General features: G+C 47.9%; 1 protein-coding gene and 2 long non-coding RNA genes across 7 annotated transcripts; 2 read left to right on the forward strand and 1 right to left on the reverse strand.

The window, feature by feature from the left end:
* Positions 1–4: 4 nt before the first annotated feature.
* Positions 5–18,370, reverse strand: STX4 (syntaxin 4). 5 transcript variants are annotated; one of them, XR_014073461.1, is made up of 12 exons: positions 18,063–18,370; positions 17,774–17,875; positions 17,559–17,658; positions 17,348–17,422; positions 16,543–16,613; positions 14,776–14,884; positions 14,616–14,692; positions 13,889–14,026; positions 12,877–12,987; positions 12,672–12,770; positions 9,565–9,853; positions 5–1,555 (listed from the first exon to the last, which is right to left on the reverse strand). XR_014073461.1 is itself a non-coding variant. In XM_081558232.1 (11 exons), exons 1-10 carry the CDS (start codon positions 18,090–18,092, stop codon positions 12,690–12,692), a joined length of 894 nt encoding a protein of 297 aa, XP_081414358.1. In that variant the 5' UTR covers positions 18,093–18,370; the 3' UTR covers positions 8,542–9,853; positions 12,672–12,689. The 5 variants fall into 5 exon arrangements, 4 of the variants coding, with proteins under 4 accessions (XP_081414358.1, XP_081414360.1, XP_081414357.1 ...); XM_081558232.1 differs by lacking the exon at positions 5–1,555 and having other exon boundaries at positions 8,542–9,853; XM_081558234.1 differs by lacking the exon at positions 5–1,555 and having other exon boundaries at positions 8,542–9,853; positions 17,559–17,680.
* On the forward strand, positions 4,431–7,198 carry LOC145532685 (uncharacterized). The gene is made up of 2 exons (XR_014073464.1): positions 4,431–5,589; positions 6,901–7,198. It is a non-coding gene; the product is annotated as an uncharacterized LOC145532685 (long non-coding RNA).
* On the forward strand, positions 10,574–16,777 carry LOC145532683 (uncharacterized). The gene is made up of 2 exons (XR_014073462.1): positions 10,574–11,023; positions 12,904–16,777. It is a non-coding gene; the product is annotated as an uncharacterized LOC145532683 (long non-coding RNA).
* Positions 18,371–19,702: the final 1,332 nt, after the last annotated feature.

The raw sequence follows: 19,702 nt of genomic DNA on the forward strand, positions 1-19,702 counted from the left end.
TAGCTTTCTTTAGCCCACACTTATTTGACCTTTTACTGAGTAGTTCTACTTCTGTATTTTTACAGATAATAAACCAAGGCCAAAGTTATTATATTTCCTGTAAATTACAATAACAAACTAGAAAATATACTTGGAGTCCCATTCTCAATAACAACAAAACCCACAAACTACAAAGGGATAGAGCTCACACAAAAAACATACAAATCCTACATGAAGAAAATGGTATCTCTATCCTGAAGGATATAAGACCTAACTGAATGAAGATATACCATGTACCTGAATGGAAAGATATTATTAAAAGTTGTTGATTCTCAGTTTAATCTTTAAGTTCATTGCCATTCAAAAGGATATTTTTAACAGAACTTGAAAATACTGAATTCCTGTGCAATATCTATTTTTAAAAACAGTGGAGGTAAAAAAAAAAAAAACAACGGAGGTGATATATTTGACACTAAAGTAATTTTTCAAAGACCAAAAATGGAAAAAAATGAGGCCCTACAGTGTAAATCGGTACAGCCTCTTGGAAAGATGATTTGATGTTTATGAAAAGTTAAATGCTTCATGATGTATGTGATCATGATGCTGTACACCTTAAATATACAGTGCTGTATGTCATATCTCAGTAAAACTGGAAGAGGGAAAAAGAAGCAAGCAAACACATTTTTTAAAAAGTAAAAGGACTTCCCTAGCGGTCTAGTGGTTAAGACCCCTCGCTTCCAATGCAGAGGGCAGGAGTTTGATTCCTGATTGGAGAACTATGATCCCACAAGCCTGCAGCACAGCCAAAAAAAAAAAAAAAATGCATACACTTTTCAACTCAGCAAATACACCTCGAAGAATTTACACCACAAGTTTCTTTTTCCAATTCTGTGACAAAACTGAAGATGAAAGATTGTTCAGTGCAGCAAAATGTGTGATGACTGGGAACACCCTCTATGTCCATTACAAAGGACTAAAAGCCACTGTAAAATATGCAACAGTTTTCAAAAAAAATTAGACTTCAATCTATGTCGTTGAATAATATACAAAAAAATGTCAAATGAAAAAATAAAGTGCAAAGCAGTGTGGTTAGTATCCCCCCGTTTGGGCTGAATTACTCATAAGTGCTCAAATTCAAGTGCTACAGAGTATTTCTAGAAGGATACTCAGGAACTGATTCTGAACTATAAATTCCAACTACTAGGGCCTTTCACAATTATAAGACAAAACAAAGCCAAAGGTCACTGAACCAGATCTTCCTTTCCATGCTGTCACCTGTAGACTTGGGGGCCACCAAGTTGGCAGCCTTAGGAAGTGTCTGGTGTTCAGCCCCACTCCAGCCTATGTGCTGGTAGCACCTGAAGCAGAAGTAGTAGGTATCACCTTGTGTCAGGGACCTCACGTCCATTCTCCATAGCAGAACAAGGGGGCCACATGTCAACAGCAGGGACCAGGGTGTAATGGCTGCAGACAGAGGGCACCAGTTTGACCAAGGACACTCACTGGCCATACTCACACCCAGAGCAGGATAAGCACTGTCCCCAGGCCTCCTTCCTGTCCAGGCTGGGATCAAAGTCTAAGGGTCCAGGAAAGAAACAGACATCAGATTGGTAGATTGAAAGTAGGAGAACTTCTGTTTACTACTATCTTGATTCTTGGCCTCGAGCAAGATGATTTATCTTGGGGGTAGGGGTGACACCTTTTAAAAATATATTCGTGTAAAGATACCATATGGGCTTCCCAGTTGGCACAGTGGTAAAAAATCATTTATCAAACAGGAGACTCGAGATACAGTTTCCATCCCTGGGTGGGGAAGATCCCCCAGAGTAGGAAATGGCAACCCACTCTAGCATTCAGGCCTGGGAAAATCCTGTGGACAGAGGAGACTGGCAGGCTCCAGTTCATGGGGTCACAAAGAGTATTGGGCACAACTGAGCGCACATACATACACACACATACACAGAGATACCATATACACTAATCGATAGATCTCCCTGGCTATCTGTCTACAATGAAGGATGGAGTGGGTTCCCTGAATGTTCAGAAGAGATCCACAACTCCTGCTCCCTTTCTGGGCCCAGACAATCCGCCCATCCCTCGGTCCCCCTTCTCTGACACCCCCAGCATCCCATACCCAAGTTCCTGCTCCCTGAGGACTCAGTCTGACTTTCAAAAAAATTAACTGTTATTAAAATAAAATTCATGGAGAAGGAAATGGCAATCCACTCCACTATTCTTGCCTGGAAAAGCCCATGGACAGAGGAGCCTGGGGGGCTGCAGTCTATGGGGTTACATGACTGAGCACGTGCACACATGAGGAGGGTCGAGGGAGATGGGTTGGTAGCAATAAACTGGCAAAACTTAAAAAAAATTAATATACCCTACAATTAACCTGTCTGAAGTATATAATTCAAGGGGGTTTTAGTATATTCACAGAGTTATGCAATCATCATGATCTAATTTTAGAATATCTTCATACCCCCTAAAAGAAACTCCATACCTCATAGCTGTCACTTCCTATTGATCCCAAGCCCCCATCCCCTGACAATCCTTTACCCTCAGCTCTAGGCAATGGATAATTTGCTTTCAGTCTCTCTAGATTTGCCTGGACATTTCATGTAAATAGAGTCATACAATATGTGGTCTTTTTGACCAATTCTTTTCCTTAGCATTACTTAACATTCTCAAGGCTCATCCATGTTGTATTGATAGTTTGATCAGTTCTTCTTTCCTTCTTATTGTCAAATAATATTCCATTGTATGGATATACTACTCTGTTTATCCATTCATCAGCCGAAGGACATTTGCGTTTCCATTTTGGTCTATTATGAGTAACACTGCTGTGAACATCCATGTACAAGTTGTTGCGTGGACATCTTTTTCAATTCTCTGTGTATATATCTAGGGATAGAATTGCTGGATCATATGGTAACTCTATGTTTAACCATTTGAGCAACTGTCAGGCAGTTTTCCAAAGTGACTGCACCATTTTACATTCCCACCAACAAGGTATGAACGTTCCAGTTTCTCCACATCTTCATCAACAGTTGTTATTATCTGTCTTTTTATTACAGCCATCCTAGTTGGTGTAAATTCGTGGTTTTGATGTGTATTTCCCTGGTGGAAAATGATGTTGAGGATCTCTTCATGCACTTATGGGGCATCTGTATATCATCTCCGGATAAATGTCTGTTCAAGTCCTTGGCCCATTGTTTTCACTGGATTGACTCTGTTGATTGGTAAGGCTTATGTATTCCGGATACAAGTTCTTTATGATTTGCAAAAATTCCTTTCCATTGGGTGGGTTGTCTTTTTACTTTCTTGATGGTACCCTTTGAAGCACATTTTGAATTTTGATGATGTCCAAATTGTCTATTCTTTTTCTTATTGCTTGTGCTTTGAGAGGGACTTCCCATGTGGCATTAGTGGTAAAGAACCTGCCTGCTAACACAGGAGACTTCAGAGACAATGGGTTCGATCCCTGGGTCGGGAAGATCCCCCAGAGGAGGGCACAGCAACCCACTCCAGTATTCTTGCCTGGAGAATCCCATGGACAGAGGCTACTGTCTATGGGGTCATAAAGAGTCAGAGACGACTAAAGCCACTTGGCACCATGCTCTCACGTATGTGTTTTGAGAGCCATATCTAATAACCCATTTTCTAATTCAAGGTCATGAAGATTTATGCCTATGTTTTCATCTTAGAGTTTTATAAACATTTACTAAGTTTATAACTTAGTTATAAACTTAAAAGTTTAAAATGCATGAAAGTTTTTTTTTAAATAAATTGTTAAGTTTTTATAGCTAAAAGCTCTTCCATTCAGAGTTTTGATCCACTTTGAGTTAATTTTTGTATATGGTTTGAAGTAAAGGTCCAACTTCATTCTTCTGCATATGGATATCCAACTATCCCAGCTCCATTTGTTGAAAAGACTATTCTGTCTCCATTGAGCTGTCTTTATTTCCTTGCTGAAAGTAAACTGACTATAAATATGAGGGTTTATTTCTAGACTCTCAATTTTATTCCCTGGGTATATATCATTCTTTATGCCAGTATCACACTGTTTTGCTTACTGTAGCTTGGTAGTAAAATTTTAAATCAGGACATGTGAGTCCTCCAACTTGTTCTTCTTTCAAGATTATTTTTGTTTTTCTAGATCCCTTGCATTTCCATACGAATTTTAAGATCAACTTGTCAATTTTTGCAAAAAAGAAAAGGAAGCTGGCTGGGATTCTGATAGGGATTGCATTGCCTCTGGGCAATTTGAGGAGTATTGTCATCTTGACAATATCAAATCTTTTGACCCATGAACATTTGGGTGTTTTAAATTTTATTTAGATTTTAATTTCTCTCAACAGTGTTTTATAGTTTTCAAGAGTATGTTTTACATTTCTTTTGTTAAATGTATATAGAAGTATTTTTTCCTTTTGTTGATATTGTAAATGGAATTGTTTTCTTTCTTTTTTGGATTTTCATTGCTAGTGATGAGAAATACAATAGATTTCTGTACACTGTTCTTATATTCTGCAACCTTGCTGAGCTGGTTTATTAGCTCTAATCTTTTTGTGTATATGAATTCCTAAGGACTTTTTATATACAAAATCATGTCATCTGTAAAATGAGGTTGTTTAGTTCTTTTCCAATCTGGATGCCTTTTATTTATTTTTATTGTGTTTATTTTTACAGTGTTAAACAGATGTGATGGGAGCAGACATCCTGGGTCTGAGGGGGGAAACATCCAGTCTACCATCATTTAAGTATGACGTTAGCTGTGACTTTTTCATGGATGCCCTTTGATAATTAGCAAGTTAAGGGGATTCCCTCTTATTCCTAGTTTCTTAAGCTTTTTTAAAAATCAAAGTTGTTGGATTTTGTCAAATGTATTTTCTGTGTCTATTGAGATGATCAGAAGGTTTTTGTCCTTTATTCTATTAATAGTCTTTATTATTACTACATTAACTGATTTTCAGATGTTAAACCAACCTTGCATTCTTGAGATAAATCTCACTTGTAGAGTCATGTTTATATATTGCTGGATTTTGTTTGCCATTGTTTTGTTGAGGACTTTTACATCTGTCTTCATAAGAAATAGTGAGCTGAAGTTTCCTTTTCTTGTGATGTCTTTGTCCCCATTTTTTTATCTGGATAATTCCAGACAATTCCAGATAATTCTGGCCCTCACTTTTCTTCTGTCCCAACTTCCTTTAATTCCCTGACTCTCTGCCAGGACTGTTCCAGGTAGTGAATGCATCTTGGGAATGCAAAACCATAGCCCCCACTGTGGGGGCAATAGCTGACATCACTTCTTATCATGGATTGCAGTCATCATCCCCTCCCCAGCTAAGTGGCTGGATAAATTAGAATTCTTCACAGGAGAAAACTCTAGCACAAGGGCTGGAGCAGGGGTAAGGGAAGGCAGCAGGCTTTGCAGGTGGGGCAGTGATTCTGGATTCAACCAAGGAAATTTGGTGACTTGTTCTCAGTTACTTATCCATAGCCCATTCTCAGGCTTCCCAAATGGTGCTAGTGGTAAAGAACCCGCCTGCTAATGCAAGAGACTGTAAGAGTCTCGGTTTTGATTCCTGGAGGAGAGCATGGCAATCCACTCCAGTATTCTTGCCTGGAGAATCCCACGGACAGAGGAGCCTAGCAGGCTACAGTTCATAGGGTCTCAAAGAATCGGACACAACTGAAGCAACTTAGCACAGACACAGACAGCCCACTTCAACAAAAATCCCTCTCCCTGGAGTCTGCCTTCCATTCAAGTCCTATCCCAGTTCTGACTAATCTCTTACCTGTTCCTTACACTCAGCAGGCTCCAGCCATGCTGGCCTTCTGTTGATTTGTTTCTTCTCCGTCTTGGAACCTTGGCACTTGCTCTTTCCTGGGGATGGAACCCATCACCCTAGATTTGCCCATGATGTTTTCTGTTCTTTCACGTCTCAGCTCAAATCTTGCTGTTTCTACTGCTGCATAATAAATGACCACAAACTTAACATCTTAAAAACAGCATCCATTTCTTATACTATGGTTCTGTAGGTTCAGAAGTCCAGGCTCTGACTGGGCTTCTACTTAGTGTCTCACAAGGCTGAAGTCAAGGTCTTGCCCAATGTGAGCTTTTATCTGGAGGCTCTGGCATAGAATCCACTTCCAGACTCACCTGGGAGTATTAACAGAATTCAGTTCTATTTGGCTGTAGTACTGAGGTCCCTGTTTCTTTGTTGGCTGTCAGCCAGAGGTTTGTTCTCAGTTTCTATAGGCTGTCTAGTTCCCTGGCTAGGAGCTCCTCCCTCTTCAAGGTCAGCAATGGTGCACTGAGTCCTCCTGCTTCAAATTTCTCTGACTTCTGTCTTCCTCTTCTGTAGCTAGCTGGAGAAGCTTCTCAGCTTTTAAGCGCTCATATGATTACATTGGCCCATATGAATAATTCAGGACAATCTCCCTGTCTCAACTGATTGGTGAACTTAATTACATCTGCAAAGTCCTTTTTGGCACATAACATTCATACAGATTAGGGCATGGAATCTTTGGGGCCATTATTCTCCTTACCACAGTTCACCCTCTAGGCCTCAAAGGTGCACATCTGTCCCACAAGCAAAATGCATTTACTTCCTCCCAAGGTCCCTAAAAGTCTCATCCCATGGCAGCATCAAGTCAGAGTAAAAAAAAAAAAAATCTCATAAGTCTCATCAAACCAAAAGTCCCAAATCTCATTATCTAAATTAGATGCAGATGAATCTCTGGGTATAATCCATTCTGGAGCACAATTCCTCCCATCTATGGACCTGCTGCTGCTGCTGCTAAGTCGCTTCAGTCGTGTCCGACTCTGTGCAACCCCATAGACGGCAGCTCATCAGGCTCCGCCGTCCCTGGGATTCTCCAGGCAAGAATACTGGAGTGGATTGCCATTTCCTTCTCCAGTGCATGAAAGGGAAAAGTGAAAGTGAAGTCGCTCAGTCGTGTCCGACTCTTAGCGACCCCATGGACTGTAGCCTACCAGGCTCCTCCGTCCATGGGATTTTCCAGGCAAGAGTACTGGAGTGGGGTGCCATTGCCTTCTCCATCTATGGACCTAGGAATCTAAAAAAACAAGTCATGGGAACTTCCATGGCAGTCCAGTGCTTAAGACTCTGCGCTTCCAGTGCAGGGGGCTTAGGTTCAATCCCTGATTGGGGAATGAAGATCCCACATGCTGCGCCATGCCACCAAAAAAGAAAAAGAATGAAACAAGTCATGTACTCCAACATGCAATGCTGGGACATTTTTTGTTGTTTAGTCTCTAAGTTGTGTCCCACTCTTTTTCAGCCCCATGGACTGTAGCCTGCCAGGCTCCTGTCCATGAGATTTCCCAGGCAAGAGTACTGGAGTGTGCTGCCATTTTCTTCTCCAGGGAATCTTTCTGACCCAGGGATTGAACCTGTGTGTCCTGCACTGGCAGGCAAATTCTTTACCACTGAGCCACCAGAGAAGCCCGGGATATGCATCAGGTAATAGTAATAGACATTCTGGACATTCTGGTTAAAAAGAGGAGAAATGGAAAGCAAAAAGGAGTCACTGATCCAAAGCAATTTCAAAAACCAGCTGAGCAAATTTCTTTAGCTTTTCAGGCCTAAAAACAATCCTCCATGGTTTTATTCTGCCTTCTCAGCTGTCAGTTCTGCTCTTTGAATTAGTCACCTTCCCTAAGAAGCCATTCCTGACTATCTTTTAGAACAGCCCCCGGAATTTTTTATCATAACACACTGATTAATTTTTTAATAACACATATCCTGGTTTGGGGTTGTCTTGGCTATTTGTTTATTTTTAATATTTATTTGTTCATTTTATTTATTTGGCTGAGCCAGGTCTTAGTTGTGGCCTGAGGGACCTTCCTTGCATCATGCGGAATCTTGCTGGGGATTAGCTCCAGAGCACGTAGGCACAGTAGTTGTGGCTTGCAGGCTTAGTTGCTCTCAGGCATGTAGAATTTTAGTTCCTTGATCAGGGATTGAACTCATGCCCCCTGCCTTGGAATTGCAGACTTAACCACTGGACCACCCAGGAAGTCCCACAAAGATGAGTTTTAATGAAACTGTGGCTTAAGGGTCTTGTCAGTTGTGTCTTTCACTGGTTAAAAATTTGGATCAGGGAATTCCCTGGGACTCTTCGCTTGCACTGCAGTGAGCACAGGTTCAATCCCTGGTAGGGGAACTAAAATCCTGTATGCTGCACAGCACAGCCAAAAATGCATTTTTTTTTTTTTTTGATCATTTGCCTGGAGTTTCTATAATTCTCTTCCATTTCTGCTTAAAAAGTGGCCAATTATTTTCTGAGTCATCTTTCTTATAGTAGCTTGTCATATGCACCAAACAGCAATCAGGGCAACCAACTAATATTCTCTTTCCCCAATTTTTTGCCTAAATCTCTAAACTTAGTTGGATATTATTTGTACTTAGTTCTATTTCCAGCTTACAGTTTAAACAAATGCTTCACCACTACATAACACACATCACCATCTTTCCAACTTCCAGTGCTAGTTTCCTCACCAGCCACTGTCCAGATCCAAAGTTAATGACACACAACTCAGGTTTTTCCTTTTTATTGTAGCAACACCTCACTTCTGGGTACTAGTTCTATAACAGCTGATCTAGACTTATGATAATGTGGTAAAAACCAACCTCCAAATCTCAGTGGCTCCCAGCAGGAGAAGTTTCTCATTTACATTACACCTCATTTTACAAGCTACAGCTCAGCTTCATGTCCTGTTAATTCTGGGTTCCAGGCTGAAGAAGTCTTCATCTGGCAATTGACAGGTTCGTGGAAGAGGAAAAGAGATGGGAAGCTGCCAGACTACTCACTGGTGCTTAAAGCTTCTACTTGGAAGTGGTGTCTTAATATCTACTCAGATTCCAAAGCATGTTATATAGCCAAGCCTACTGTAAGTGGGCATGAATGTATAATCCTCCTAACATGAGGGGCCCAATAGGAAGAACAGCATATATTTGGAACAATAATATAATCTACTACAGGGCTGTACCAGAAACATCAATCACTGAGTTCGTCCATTCACACTCATACACACTGTGCTGACACGTTTTGTACCTTGTAGCATCTCTCATACATCTTGCGTGTGTGCTAAGTCACTTCAGTCCTGTTCAACTCTTTGCGACCCTATGAACTGTAGCCCACCAGGTTCCTCTGTCCCTGGGATTCTCCAGGCATACACCTTGGTCAAGGGTAAAATCTTGACTCAAGGTAGACAATTCCCAAGTAAGTCAATGTAGCCTGACCTAAACCAATCAGGTTCCTTTTCTTAAGAATCTGAACCATGAAATAAATATTCAGTAGGTGAGGAATAAGTGGAGAAGGCTGTAGCTGAAAGGTTGTGATACAAGATGGATTTGGAAAAGCCACAACTCACGCAGACCGTGTTCCTTAAAAGTTGGGCTGACAGCACCCAAGCCAGGATTTCAGTGAAAAAACCTTCCCATGGCCCCTCACTCAGGTTGGTTTCCCTCGCAGAAGGAGTATACAGAAGGGAACTTGTAAAACCTCTATTGTCTGGGTCCACTTGCCTACTAGGTCTGCTCCAAACCCGCCACTCACCTGTTCAGAAACCTTCTATGGGTCCCCACAGCCCACCGGAAAAGTTCAAATTACTGAACCCGCCATCCAAGCCCTTGCTTGGCCGTCTAGCCAACTCTTCTGGGAAGTTCTGGATGGCGTCCTGAGACAAGTAAGCAGCCTTTCGGGGGTGGCGCTGTCCAGCACTGCCAAGCAGAAGGCACATGCTCTACGTGGACACCCAGCTGCGTAGACGTGGCAATCTCCGCGTCTGTTTGACAGTCTCTGGCAGATCCTGGTAGGCGCCACGGGTTGTCAACTTCAGTTGATTCTGAAGGCAGAAAAGTGAGAGGGTGGATAAAGACGACCAACAGGACAGGATTCCGCTGAAAAAGCAGGCCGTAGGGGAAGAGATGGAGAGTGAAGAATCAGGGAAGCCCAGAGTCCAAATCAGTCTTCTACTGGGGCAGGATCTATCCGGTCTCGCAGTTTCCCCATTGGGTGGACATCTAGCGTGTTTGCACGCTGCCAAAAACGAGGGGCTTCTTCCTGCAGGCGTCTAGTTTCTTCTGTACACGGGACACAGGACCTCAAGCAGGACTAAAGCGTGGATACCCTCCCGGACTCTCTAGCAGCCGCAAGTTCCGGCTGCTAGGAGGCGGGACCCGGCCACGCCTTCTCGCGTGAGGTCCTGAGCCCCTACCCTCACGGGTCTCTCCCAGGCCAGCCCCCTTCCTCCTTATTAGGCGTTTTGATCACGCCCCTTGCGCTTTGTAATCCAATCGCTTTTCGGTGCGACTGCGGTCTCGCTCTGAGACCCCGCCCACATCTAATTGCAGTTTAATTCCGGATGCTCACTCCTTCAGGAAGCCCTGCAGACCAATCCTGATGCTCTTCAGGAACAACATTTAGGTCCGCTGGCCAATCCGAGCGGTCCGTTTTCCAAGTGTCGGCCCGGCCCTCAGCCACGCCCCGTACGCTCGGTACCAAGTGTACCCCTCGGAGCTGGCGCAGGCCCCGCGCAACCACCGCTTCCGGGCCATAGGGAGGCGCTGCAGGCGGGCGCCCAGCCTCGGATGGAAGCGGGACAGGTCCGGTCGCACGTCCCTGAGGCCCAATCCCGCCCCCTGGTCCCTCCCCCAGCCCGGGTCCAGGGGCGGGGTCCGAGTCTGCACCAACTTCCACTGGCCCATCCCTTCCTTGGCTCGCGTCGCCCCGGCACCCACGTATGTACCCCATACTTGGCGGCCGAAGCAATTGGTATAGCTGGGCAGCCAGGAGCAGCAGCGGCGACCAGTGGGATCGAAGGTGGGATGGGACAAGGCGGCTGGAACCCCCCCCCCGACCTTGATCAGGGGTCAGGCCCTGCCCCATTCCTACCAGGCTTCGGAGGCAGGAGCCCTGAAACCAAGTGTCTGGGGACAGGCGCTACATCCTGCTCCAGAAACCAGGCATGGGGCTTGGAACTCTCAGAAATGTCGAGCTGGAATCTGCAACTCAGGTGAGTCATAGAAACTCGGCTCCTCGATCTCTTCTACCTGCTTCAGCCACAAGACCCCTGAGAAACAAGGTGTGGGCTGATTCAGAGTGCCTCCCTCTCTAATCTGAACTCTTACATAAAAGGCAATGCCACGCCAAGTGGGGAGAGGGAGCGGTGGGCGGGTGACTGGGAGATTGGCATTGACATATATACATTATTGTTTTGGGTTTTTGTTCAGTTGCTCAGTCGTGTCTAACTCTTTGCACCCCATGGACTGCAGCACCCCAGGCTTCCCTGTCACTATTGTTACACTACTGTTACTATGTATAAAATAACTAAGAGAACCTACCGCGTAGCTCAGGAAACCCTATTCTTTGCTCTGTGGTGACCTTAAATGGGAAGGAAATCCAAAACAGAGGGGATAAATGTATACATACAGCTGATTCACTTTGCTGTACAGTAGAACATTGTAAAGCAACTATACTCCAATAAAAATTAATTTAAAAAAATAAATAAATAGGGACTTCCCTTGGTCCAGTGGTTAAGAATCTGCCTGCCAATGCAGGAAACACAGGTTTGATCCCTGATCTGGGAAGATCCCACATGCCTCGGGGCAACTAAGCCCCCGCACCCTGGAGCCTGTGCTCCACAACAAGAGAAGCCCCAGATAGGAGAACCTGGTGTACCACGACTAGAGAGTAGCCTCCGCTCACAGCAACTAGAGAAAGCCTGAGCACAGCAACAAAGACCCAGCACAGTCAAAAATAAGTAAATTAAATAAATAAATGAAGAGGCAGTGCTTTTTTCTGAGCACAAGGCCTGGCCTGTTGAACCCTCTGCCTGGCAATCTCTTCACTGATTCTTCCCATAACCAGCCATTGGACTCCTAGTTTCCCACTGGACTCAAATATGGCCAACTCTGAGACAGGCCCTTCCTTGTCCACTGTATCCAAAGTAACAGACTTAGTTCCTTTTTCACAGTGCCTCTTCTTCTTGGCCTCAGGAATGCCCATAGATGCCACACACACATCCCTCTGTGTCCCAGCCTGGCCTGGCTCAGCCTCACTGCTTTGGGCTTAGGTCCTCACAATGCTCTTTCCCCAGGGACAGTACTGAGCCACATGTGGGTGTTGCCTCCTCCAGGCCCCACCCATTCTCATGGGAGAGTAGAAGGGCGCTGCCAGCCTGGCGTGGTCACCTGAGACAGTCTGATTTGAGTCTGCCTGGGCTGGGTCTGTCCCCCAGGGTGGCCGGGAGGTGGGGAGGCTGGATACCTGAAGGTCCTGGACCAGACTTTTCAAGGACACACGTGCACAGGGGAATCTCCAAGCTTTTTTTTTTTTTAATTTCTTACAAAACCACATGTCCCTGCCAAACAGGACACTGCAGCCCTGCCCCCAGGCACTGACCTGGAGGGGAGGCCCCCATGGATGAGTGGCTGCCGACCCCAGAAGAACTGTCTGCCCCTCTGCACAAGGCCACTGTGAGGAAGGGGTCTGGCTGGAGGCTCTGTCCTGCCCACCCCCAGCTGCTGGGAGAGAAGGCAGACCCTGGCTCCCTGGTGCTCTTAGTGTCTGCAAGGGAAGGCGGGAGAAGAGGGTCTGAGGGGAGGAGAAAAGGCTGGGGTCGGGGATGGGGCAGGCCAGGGGGCAAGCCCACGGTATCTCACCGAGAATATGCGGCGCTGTCAAACCAACACGGAGATGACAATGATGACCACCAGAATGAGGACAGTGACGGACAGACAGATGGCAATAAAGACTTTCTTCTGTGGGAGAGGAAGCGGGGTGGGGGGGGTGGGTGTCAGGGAAACTCAGGAGTGGAGGGAGGGCCACCCAGGGGGAGGGGTGGCGGGGGGAAGGGCAGAGGCTCACCTTGCGTGCCTTCTTCTGGTTCTCCAGGGCCACCTTGACATGTTCCTGCCCACGTTCCACATAGTCTGCTGAGCTCAGAATGTTCTTCTCAATTCGGTTGATCATCTCCCCCTGCTCGGAAGAGGAGGCGGTTCAGGCAGGAAGGAATGACTGGGGGCGGAAGGCCCAGCAGCTCCTCTGCCCACCCCAACCACAGAGGACTGAAGGACACTCCTGGCAGAAAACGGTGCACTAAGGAAGAGGTGGGGACAGGACCGCATCTGACAGAAGTCCACACGCCTGGGGATGGCTTCCAGGCTCCCTCCTACCGTGTGCTCCCTTCTGTCCTGTGCCCTCGCCCCATAACAATTTCTACTCGCAGTGCCTGCTGGGAGCGGAGCTCCTTGATGGCTCATATGTTTTCACAGAGGGTGAACTTTTGTTCCCTCGCAAATCTGTCTGAAGTCCCCTGTTCTTTAGGCCTGTTTCCCAGCTGCTGGGAAGCCCTCCCTGTCGCTGCTTCCTCACGGTACCACCAGCCTGCAGATCCTGGACTCCTACTGACTGAAATCTCTCCCTCAGGACTCCCAGCTGTAAAAGGGCACTGGGGTCAGCTCCTCCCAGATGGGGCTGGAAGCTCCCCTTATCATAAGACAAGGGCTGGGGGAAGAATACCACCTCCCACCCCATCCTCATCGACATTCTAGGAGGCAGGTCCCTCTAGGGGGCAACTGAAGAGCTCTTAGGTGTATAAGAATGGATTCTGTTGCTGGAGGAGGAGCCAGGGTTGGGGCCATACCTGGGGTGGGCTCCAGTTCAAGGGATGGGGTACAGGTATAGAGCAGTGGTCATCCAGGTAACTACTGAGGGGGATGCAGTCTGGGGACACCGCTAAGGATGGAAGTAAGGGCCAGTCTGGAGGGTAACAAAAGCCTCGGTGAAGGAGGCTAAGAGTGGAGGCAGGCTGACAGTCCTCACACGCTCTCACATCTGGGGGCTGGATCCAGCCCGACTAGCGGCCTCGGGCGCCCACCTGCATCTCCACTTCAGTGGCCAAAAAAGTGAAAATCTCATGAAGTTCACGGATACTGCGCTCCAGCTGCTGGATCTCGCTGTGCCGGGCAGAGATCTCATTTAGGGCCTGTCGAGTCACTTGTGTGTCCTTCAGTATCTGGAGAGTGGACAGGAGCGATGGGACAGGTCACAAGGAAACCAGCAGCACGTTTAGAAGTTCCTGTTCAGCTTCGGGGCAGCCCTCGGGCCTAGAACTGGGGCCCAGGCCCTAATGAGGGATGCCGGGCAGGCTAATATGTTCCCTTCTCAGGAACATATTAGGGCCTCAGGATTCCCTCCATGAAAAAGGGCCAGGAGGGCTTTCCTGGTGGCTCAGTGGTAAAGAATCCGCCTGCTAATGCAAGAGACACTAGTTCGATCCCTAATGGGAGAAGATCCCACCTGCTGCAGAGCAACTAAGCCCATGCGCCACAACTACTGAGCCTGTGCTCTAGAGGCCCAGAACCACAACTACTGAGCCCATGGGCTGTAGGGCCTGTGCTCCACAACAAGAGAAGCCACTGCAAGGAGAAGCCCACGCACCACAACTGGAGAATAGCCCCTGCTCGCTGCAACTAGAGGAAAGCCTGCACAGCAACGAAGACCCAGCACAGCTAAAAACAAATAAATAATTTTTTTAAAAAATGGGGTCAGGACTCAGAGAGGATGGGGGGCCCAGTAGAGGGAGGCTGGCAGCGGCCACTCACATTGGACACAAACACCTCATTCTGCCCGCTGTCCAGCATCTGCTCCAGCTCCTCATCAGACACCACTCCAGCATTTGCTGTGAAGGAAAAGGCCAGGCTCAGAGCTGGTTGGGTCAGCTGACCCTGTGTGCCGGGCACCACAACGGGCACCACAACTCACTGATCTTCAGCTGCCTCCGAATACGCTCCACGTTCTTCTCCCGGTATTCAGATTGCATTGAGTTGCACTTGTTGATGAGCTCCACGAATTGCTGGGACAGGACCCCGTGCTAAGGAGGGAGAAGAGAAGCTGGGGACCCCTGGGAGGATCCCTGCCTGATCTGGGCCTCAGCATCCCCTTGGGTACAATGAGCAAAGAGCATGAGCTCAGAGGTGCCTGCGGCCTTGACCTCCTTGAAAGGCTTCCCTGGTCTCTCAAAGTAAAAGCCAAAGCCCTTCCCAGGGCCTACAAGGCCCTAAAGGACCTGCCCCTTCCCATATTCCCTCTCTCATCTTACCTCCCCACACTGTTAATCTCACTCCTTCCCTCCAACCACAGTGGGGTCCTAACTCCTCCCTGATCAGAACACAGCCCCACCTCAGGCCTCTGCAGTTGCCATTGCTTCAGCCCAGAATGCTCAGGCCCCACAGAAGCCTAGAAGTCTTTGTTCCAGTGTCACCTTCGGAAGTTTTTTCCACCTTGTTGGACCTGCCTTCTCCTGCTGTTCTCAATCCCTCTTCTCTTTTCCCTTAATATTTCTGTGTTCTACAATAATTGACTGATTTATTATGGTGACTGTCTCTCCCCACTGGAATGAAATCTCCATGAGGATAGAGATCATTTGTTGACAGCTCTTTCCTAAACAGCTAGAAAAGGGTCTGGCATACAGTAGGCCCTCAAAGAATATTAGTGGAATGCTTGCTGAACACCAGCCTCCCTGCTTAGACTAAAGGTGTACCAGGATACCTGGGGGTCAGCTGATTGCCCAAATTTTGCAGGCCCACCTGGGCACTCAGCCTCTCACACAATGACTACCACAAGCCCCCCACCCCCCACCCCCGGAAATGCCTTCCCTGCTTGTCCCTTTTCCTGATGTCTAAAATCTGCCCATTCCTTGGAGTTCCTTTCTCCAAGACACATCTGCTGTCCTGGGTTTAGCTGCACCCTTTCAAGATGCCCAAATTGCAAGGGGTGGGGGGCAGTAAGAACTGCACTAGCCTACTGTGTTCCCCCTTTGTTTGGCAAAGTAATAAAGCTACTCTTTCCTTCTCTTCCAATTAAAAAAAAAAAAAATGCCCAAATCATTCAATCTTCAATCTGGGGTCTTTGCTGAGCTCTGGGCCCACCTACTCCAACTCTGATCTCCAACAACTCCAAACCATGCCTCTCTGGGCACCCAGAGGACACTGCTCAGACCATCTCAAATCTCCTTATTAAGATGATGATTCAGTGACCGTCCCCCCCTGCCCCACCAGGGAAGTTCCTCTTCCTGACTTCTTGAATTCTGTCCCTGGGGCAGAGGATGTCCCCATCACATGGGTAGGGAACCACCCAGTCACTTGACTGCACCCTCTTCCCTGGGCAGAGCCATTAACTACCAAGTCCTACCTGAGCAATGTCTTTGTCATCTATGCAAGCTTAACTCCCCATCTTGGCTTCTAGAAAGTATATCTCCTACAGCCAAGCCCAGATCATGTCTGGGGTCTCAGCAACTTCTCACTGAATGGAGAAGAAGAAGGCAAGGTGTTATAATGGACTGGAAGTCAGGAGACCTGGGTTCTTGACCTCGGGGTAAATCCTTTTTTATCTCTGAGCCTCAGTTTCCTCATTTGGAAAATCATCAGGTTGAATGCAGCAGCAGTAAGAGCCCTGCCTTCTTACATCTGCCATCTAATGATCTATTGAACACTGGCTGAAATGTTTTACTTCTGGGAATAATGAACCCACCTGGGTTTTTCTCATTCTTGTGTTGATGGAGTTATAATTCTCATCAGCTTCCTCCTTCTGGGGCTCTATGGCTGTGGAAATATACAAGAGTATTGGTAGAGGAGGGGGTTTGACCTCTGGCTTCTGAAATTCATTTGGGGACTGGGACCCAGCCACCCAGCCATACAACAGAGATACAATATCTCCACAGGGCTTTTTTTTTTTTTTTTGGAAATAAAATTCATCATAAAATGACTACTTCTGAGCTTCTGACAGGCAAAAGTATATTTTTCTTTGCAATAAATACATCAGAGAATTCCCACATGTTTGGAGAGGGTTCCTAACAAAACCCACACCTTCCCGCTCAAAGAATACACACTGGGCAGCAAGAATTGTAGGAGTACAGATGATCCTTGCACAACTGTGTGAGTCCACTTATACCTGAACTTTTAGAAAATAAATGCATACTACAGTACTACACAATCCACAGTTGCATGAATCCACCCATGCAGAACCTGGGATGTGGAAGGCAGACTATACAGTTATATGTAGATAATGACCTGAAGGTGGGGGTGGCAACACTAACCTCTGCCTTGGACAAAGGTCAAATGGAAATGGTTTCATTATAAATAAGGGAACCTGAGAGGCAAGCATATGCTGTGGAAAGAACTCTGGACTGGAAGCCAGGAGATGGAGATTCTAGACGTTGGCCTGCTGTGTGACCTGGATATATATCACTGGCCTCTCTGGACCACACACTCCCCAGATATACCAGGAGTTGGGCAGGATCAGAGGAAAGTATCTGGCTGAGGTCCTAGGAGCTCACCCTTCAGCTGCGCGCGGATGTCCCTCCCTAGCTGTTTGATCTCGTCGCGCAGGTTCTGCAGGTCCTGCTTCATGCCTAAACAAGAGAAAGCCATGATGCCCAAATAGCAACCTCTACCTCAACAAATCTCCCTGGCCACCACCTGTGTGGAACTACAACCCCCACAAGCCCTCGGGTTGAGCATGCGTTCTGCACCCGGGGTTTCACTCACTCTCCTCGGGAAGGGGCGTGGCCAGGATGGTGACCTGCTGCTTCTCCAACTCTCGGACTTTATTCTCTAGCTTGACGATAGTCTGCCGAATTGTCCGAACCTGGGGAGGATGACCGAGAGGGCTGAGGGAGATATGGGAGGGGTGCTCCAGGCTGCTCTGCTCCTCGGGCCCTCCAGCCCCCTCGTGAATCCAGGCCGAGACTCCAGCCTCTTACCTTCTGGAAGAACTCATCGTCCGGGCTCCCCAGCCGTGCAGTGCCCGGGTATACCACCAGCGCGACTCGCTCCTTGTCTTCATCGTCCGAGCTGTCATCCCCCTGCCAGGGCCGGGGTCACTGGCATCACTTCCTTGCTACTGGTCTCCCCGAGTAGAACTCACGGGCTTCCGGGACTTTCCATCCTAGCCCACAGTCATCCCTCCCGGCCCCGAAGACCAGGAGTCCTGTATTCCGGCAGACCCCATCCCGTCCACCCGTCCCCAACCCTGCTGCGCCAAATTCTCACCTGCCTCAGCTCGTGGGTCCTGTCCCGCATGGCGGCCCGAGATCCCTCTCGCCGGCGCCGGAGCCCGGCGGGCCTCAAGATTCTAAGTTTGGAACTCCCGTACCCAACTCACACTCTGACACTCCCCTCCGCCCTCACCCTGCAGACCCCCAAACTCCCCCCAGGAGTCGCTAGAGGCTCTGTCCCTGGCACCATTCACAGTTTCAAAGGGAAGGAGCCGACCTCGGGGACCCCCAAGATTCCACAGGTTGGAATTCCCTTTTCTTTCCCCCCCCGCCCTCTCCTGTAGCCTCGGCCCCGCCCCCTCTGGCAAGACTGGAGCATGCGCACCGGATCGCGTCCCTTCCCCACCCCAGGGAAAGGCCGAGGTCGGAAGCAGCAGCGCCCCGAACGGAAGCGAAATTGCCAGGATGTGAGAACCCGCCCCCTTTGCCGGAACTATCGCATCTTCCAGCGGAAATCTAGTTGCCAAAAGGGGTGGGAATGCGTCATTGGTACGTGATCTGAGAGGCCCCTCATCTCGCATCACCCCATAGTGCAAACCCCCCCGCGCGCGTCACGTGACCGACCTGGTCCCAGCCTCTCAGACCACAGAACGTGACGCTTCGAGTGTCATGTGTCTCGGCCCTGTCAACTCCATCTCTGGAACACCTATCTCCCCGACGTCCTCGGCACCCCGCGCCCGAGTTACCTCCCTTCAGAACCCCCGCGAGGCGGAGAGGGGGCGCTGACTATCCCCAGAGATAGTGGGTGGTAGGACCCAGGCTGAATCCGGCTTTCTTTCTTTTGGGTCCGCGAGTGTGGGCAGACTGACGACTTAGAATTTGGAGCTGTCAACATCGTGAAACCTTGAAATTCAGAAAAGAATAAGATCCAGCGTCAGAGAATTGCAGGGTTTTGTAGGCAAAGCATCTGGGGGTGGGAAGTGACCTCACCCGAGGCGGAACTCTTCTCCCGCATACTCCTGGCACAGTTTCTGACAGGTGGGCGGCTGGTTGGCGCCCGGCTTGAACACTGCAGTCCCGCTGCACTCACCACCTTCGAGCAGGGCATTTCAGGGCAGCTCGGGCTGAGAAAAGAGTCTGTTACATTGAGCAGCATGTCACTTAGACAACCCCCTCCCCAGACCCCTAACCTTGCACCGGGGTCTGCCCTCTGGAACCCACAAAAAAATTCCATATTATCATGGCCTGTGAGTTACTAAAGTGAGGGCATGATTGTGGACAGAGGAGCCTGGTGGGCTACAGTCCATGGGGTCACAAAGAGTCGGACACGACTGAGTGACTAACACACACAAACTGTAGCCCACCAGGCTGCTCTGTCCATACAATTTTCCAGGCAAGAATACCAGAGTGGCTTGCCATTTCCTCCTCCAGAGGATTTCCCCAACCCAGAGATTGAACCAGCATCTCTTGTGTCTCCTTCATTGGTAGGCAGATTCTTTATCACTGAACCAACTGGGAAACCCAGCACATGTTAGGCCCTCAGTAAATACTTATGGATAGAGTCTTAGCCTCTTATATAACTGAAGATGAAGCTTATGGTTCCCTGGTCCTCTCTTTTATGCTTCAGGCTGTTGGTGACACTTCCGTAACCCTAACCCTGTAGACATTCATTCATTCAGTGGATATTTATTGTAT

The sequence above is a fragment of the Giraffa tippelskirchi genome, chromosome 13, assembly GCF_054371585.1.
Source record: "Giraffa tippelskirchi isolate mGirTip1 chromosome 13, T2T-mGirTip1v1.2.pri, whole genome shotgun sequence".
NCBI lineage: Eukaryota > Metazoa > Chordata > Mammalia > Artiodactyla > Giraffidae > Giraffa > Giraffa tippelskirchi.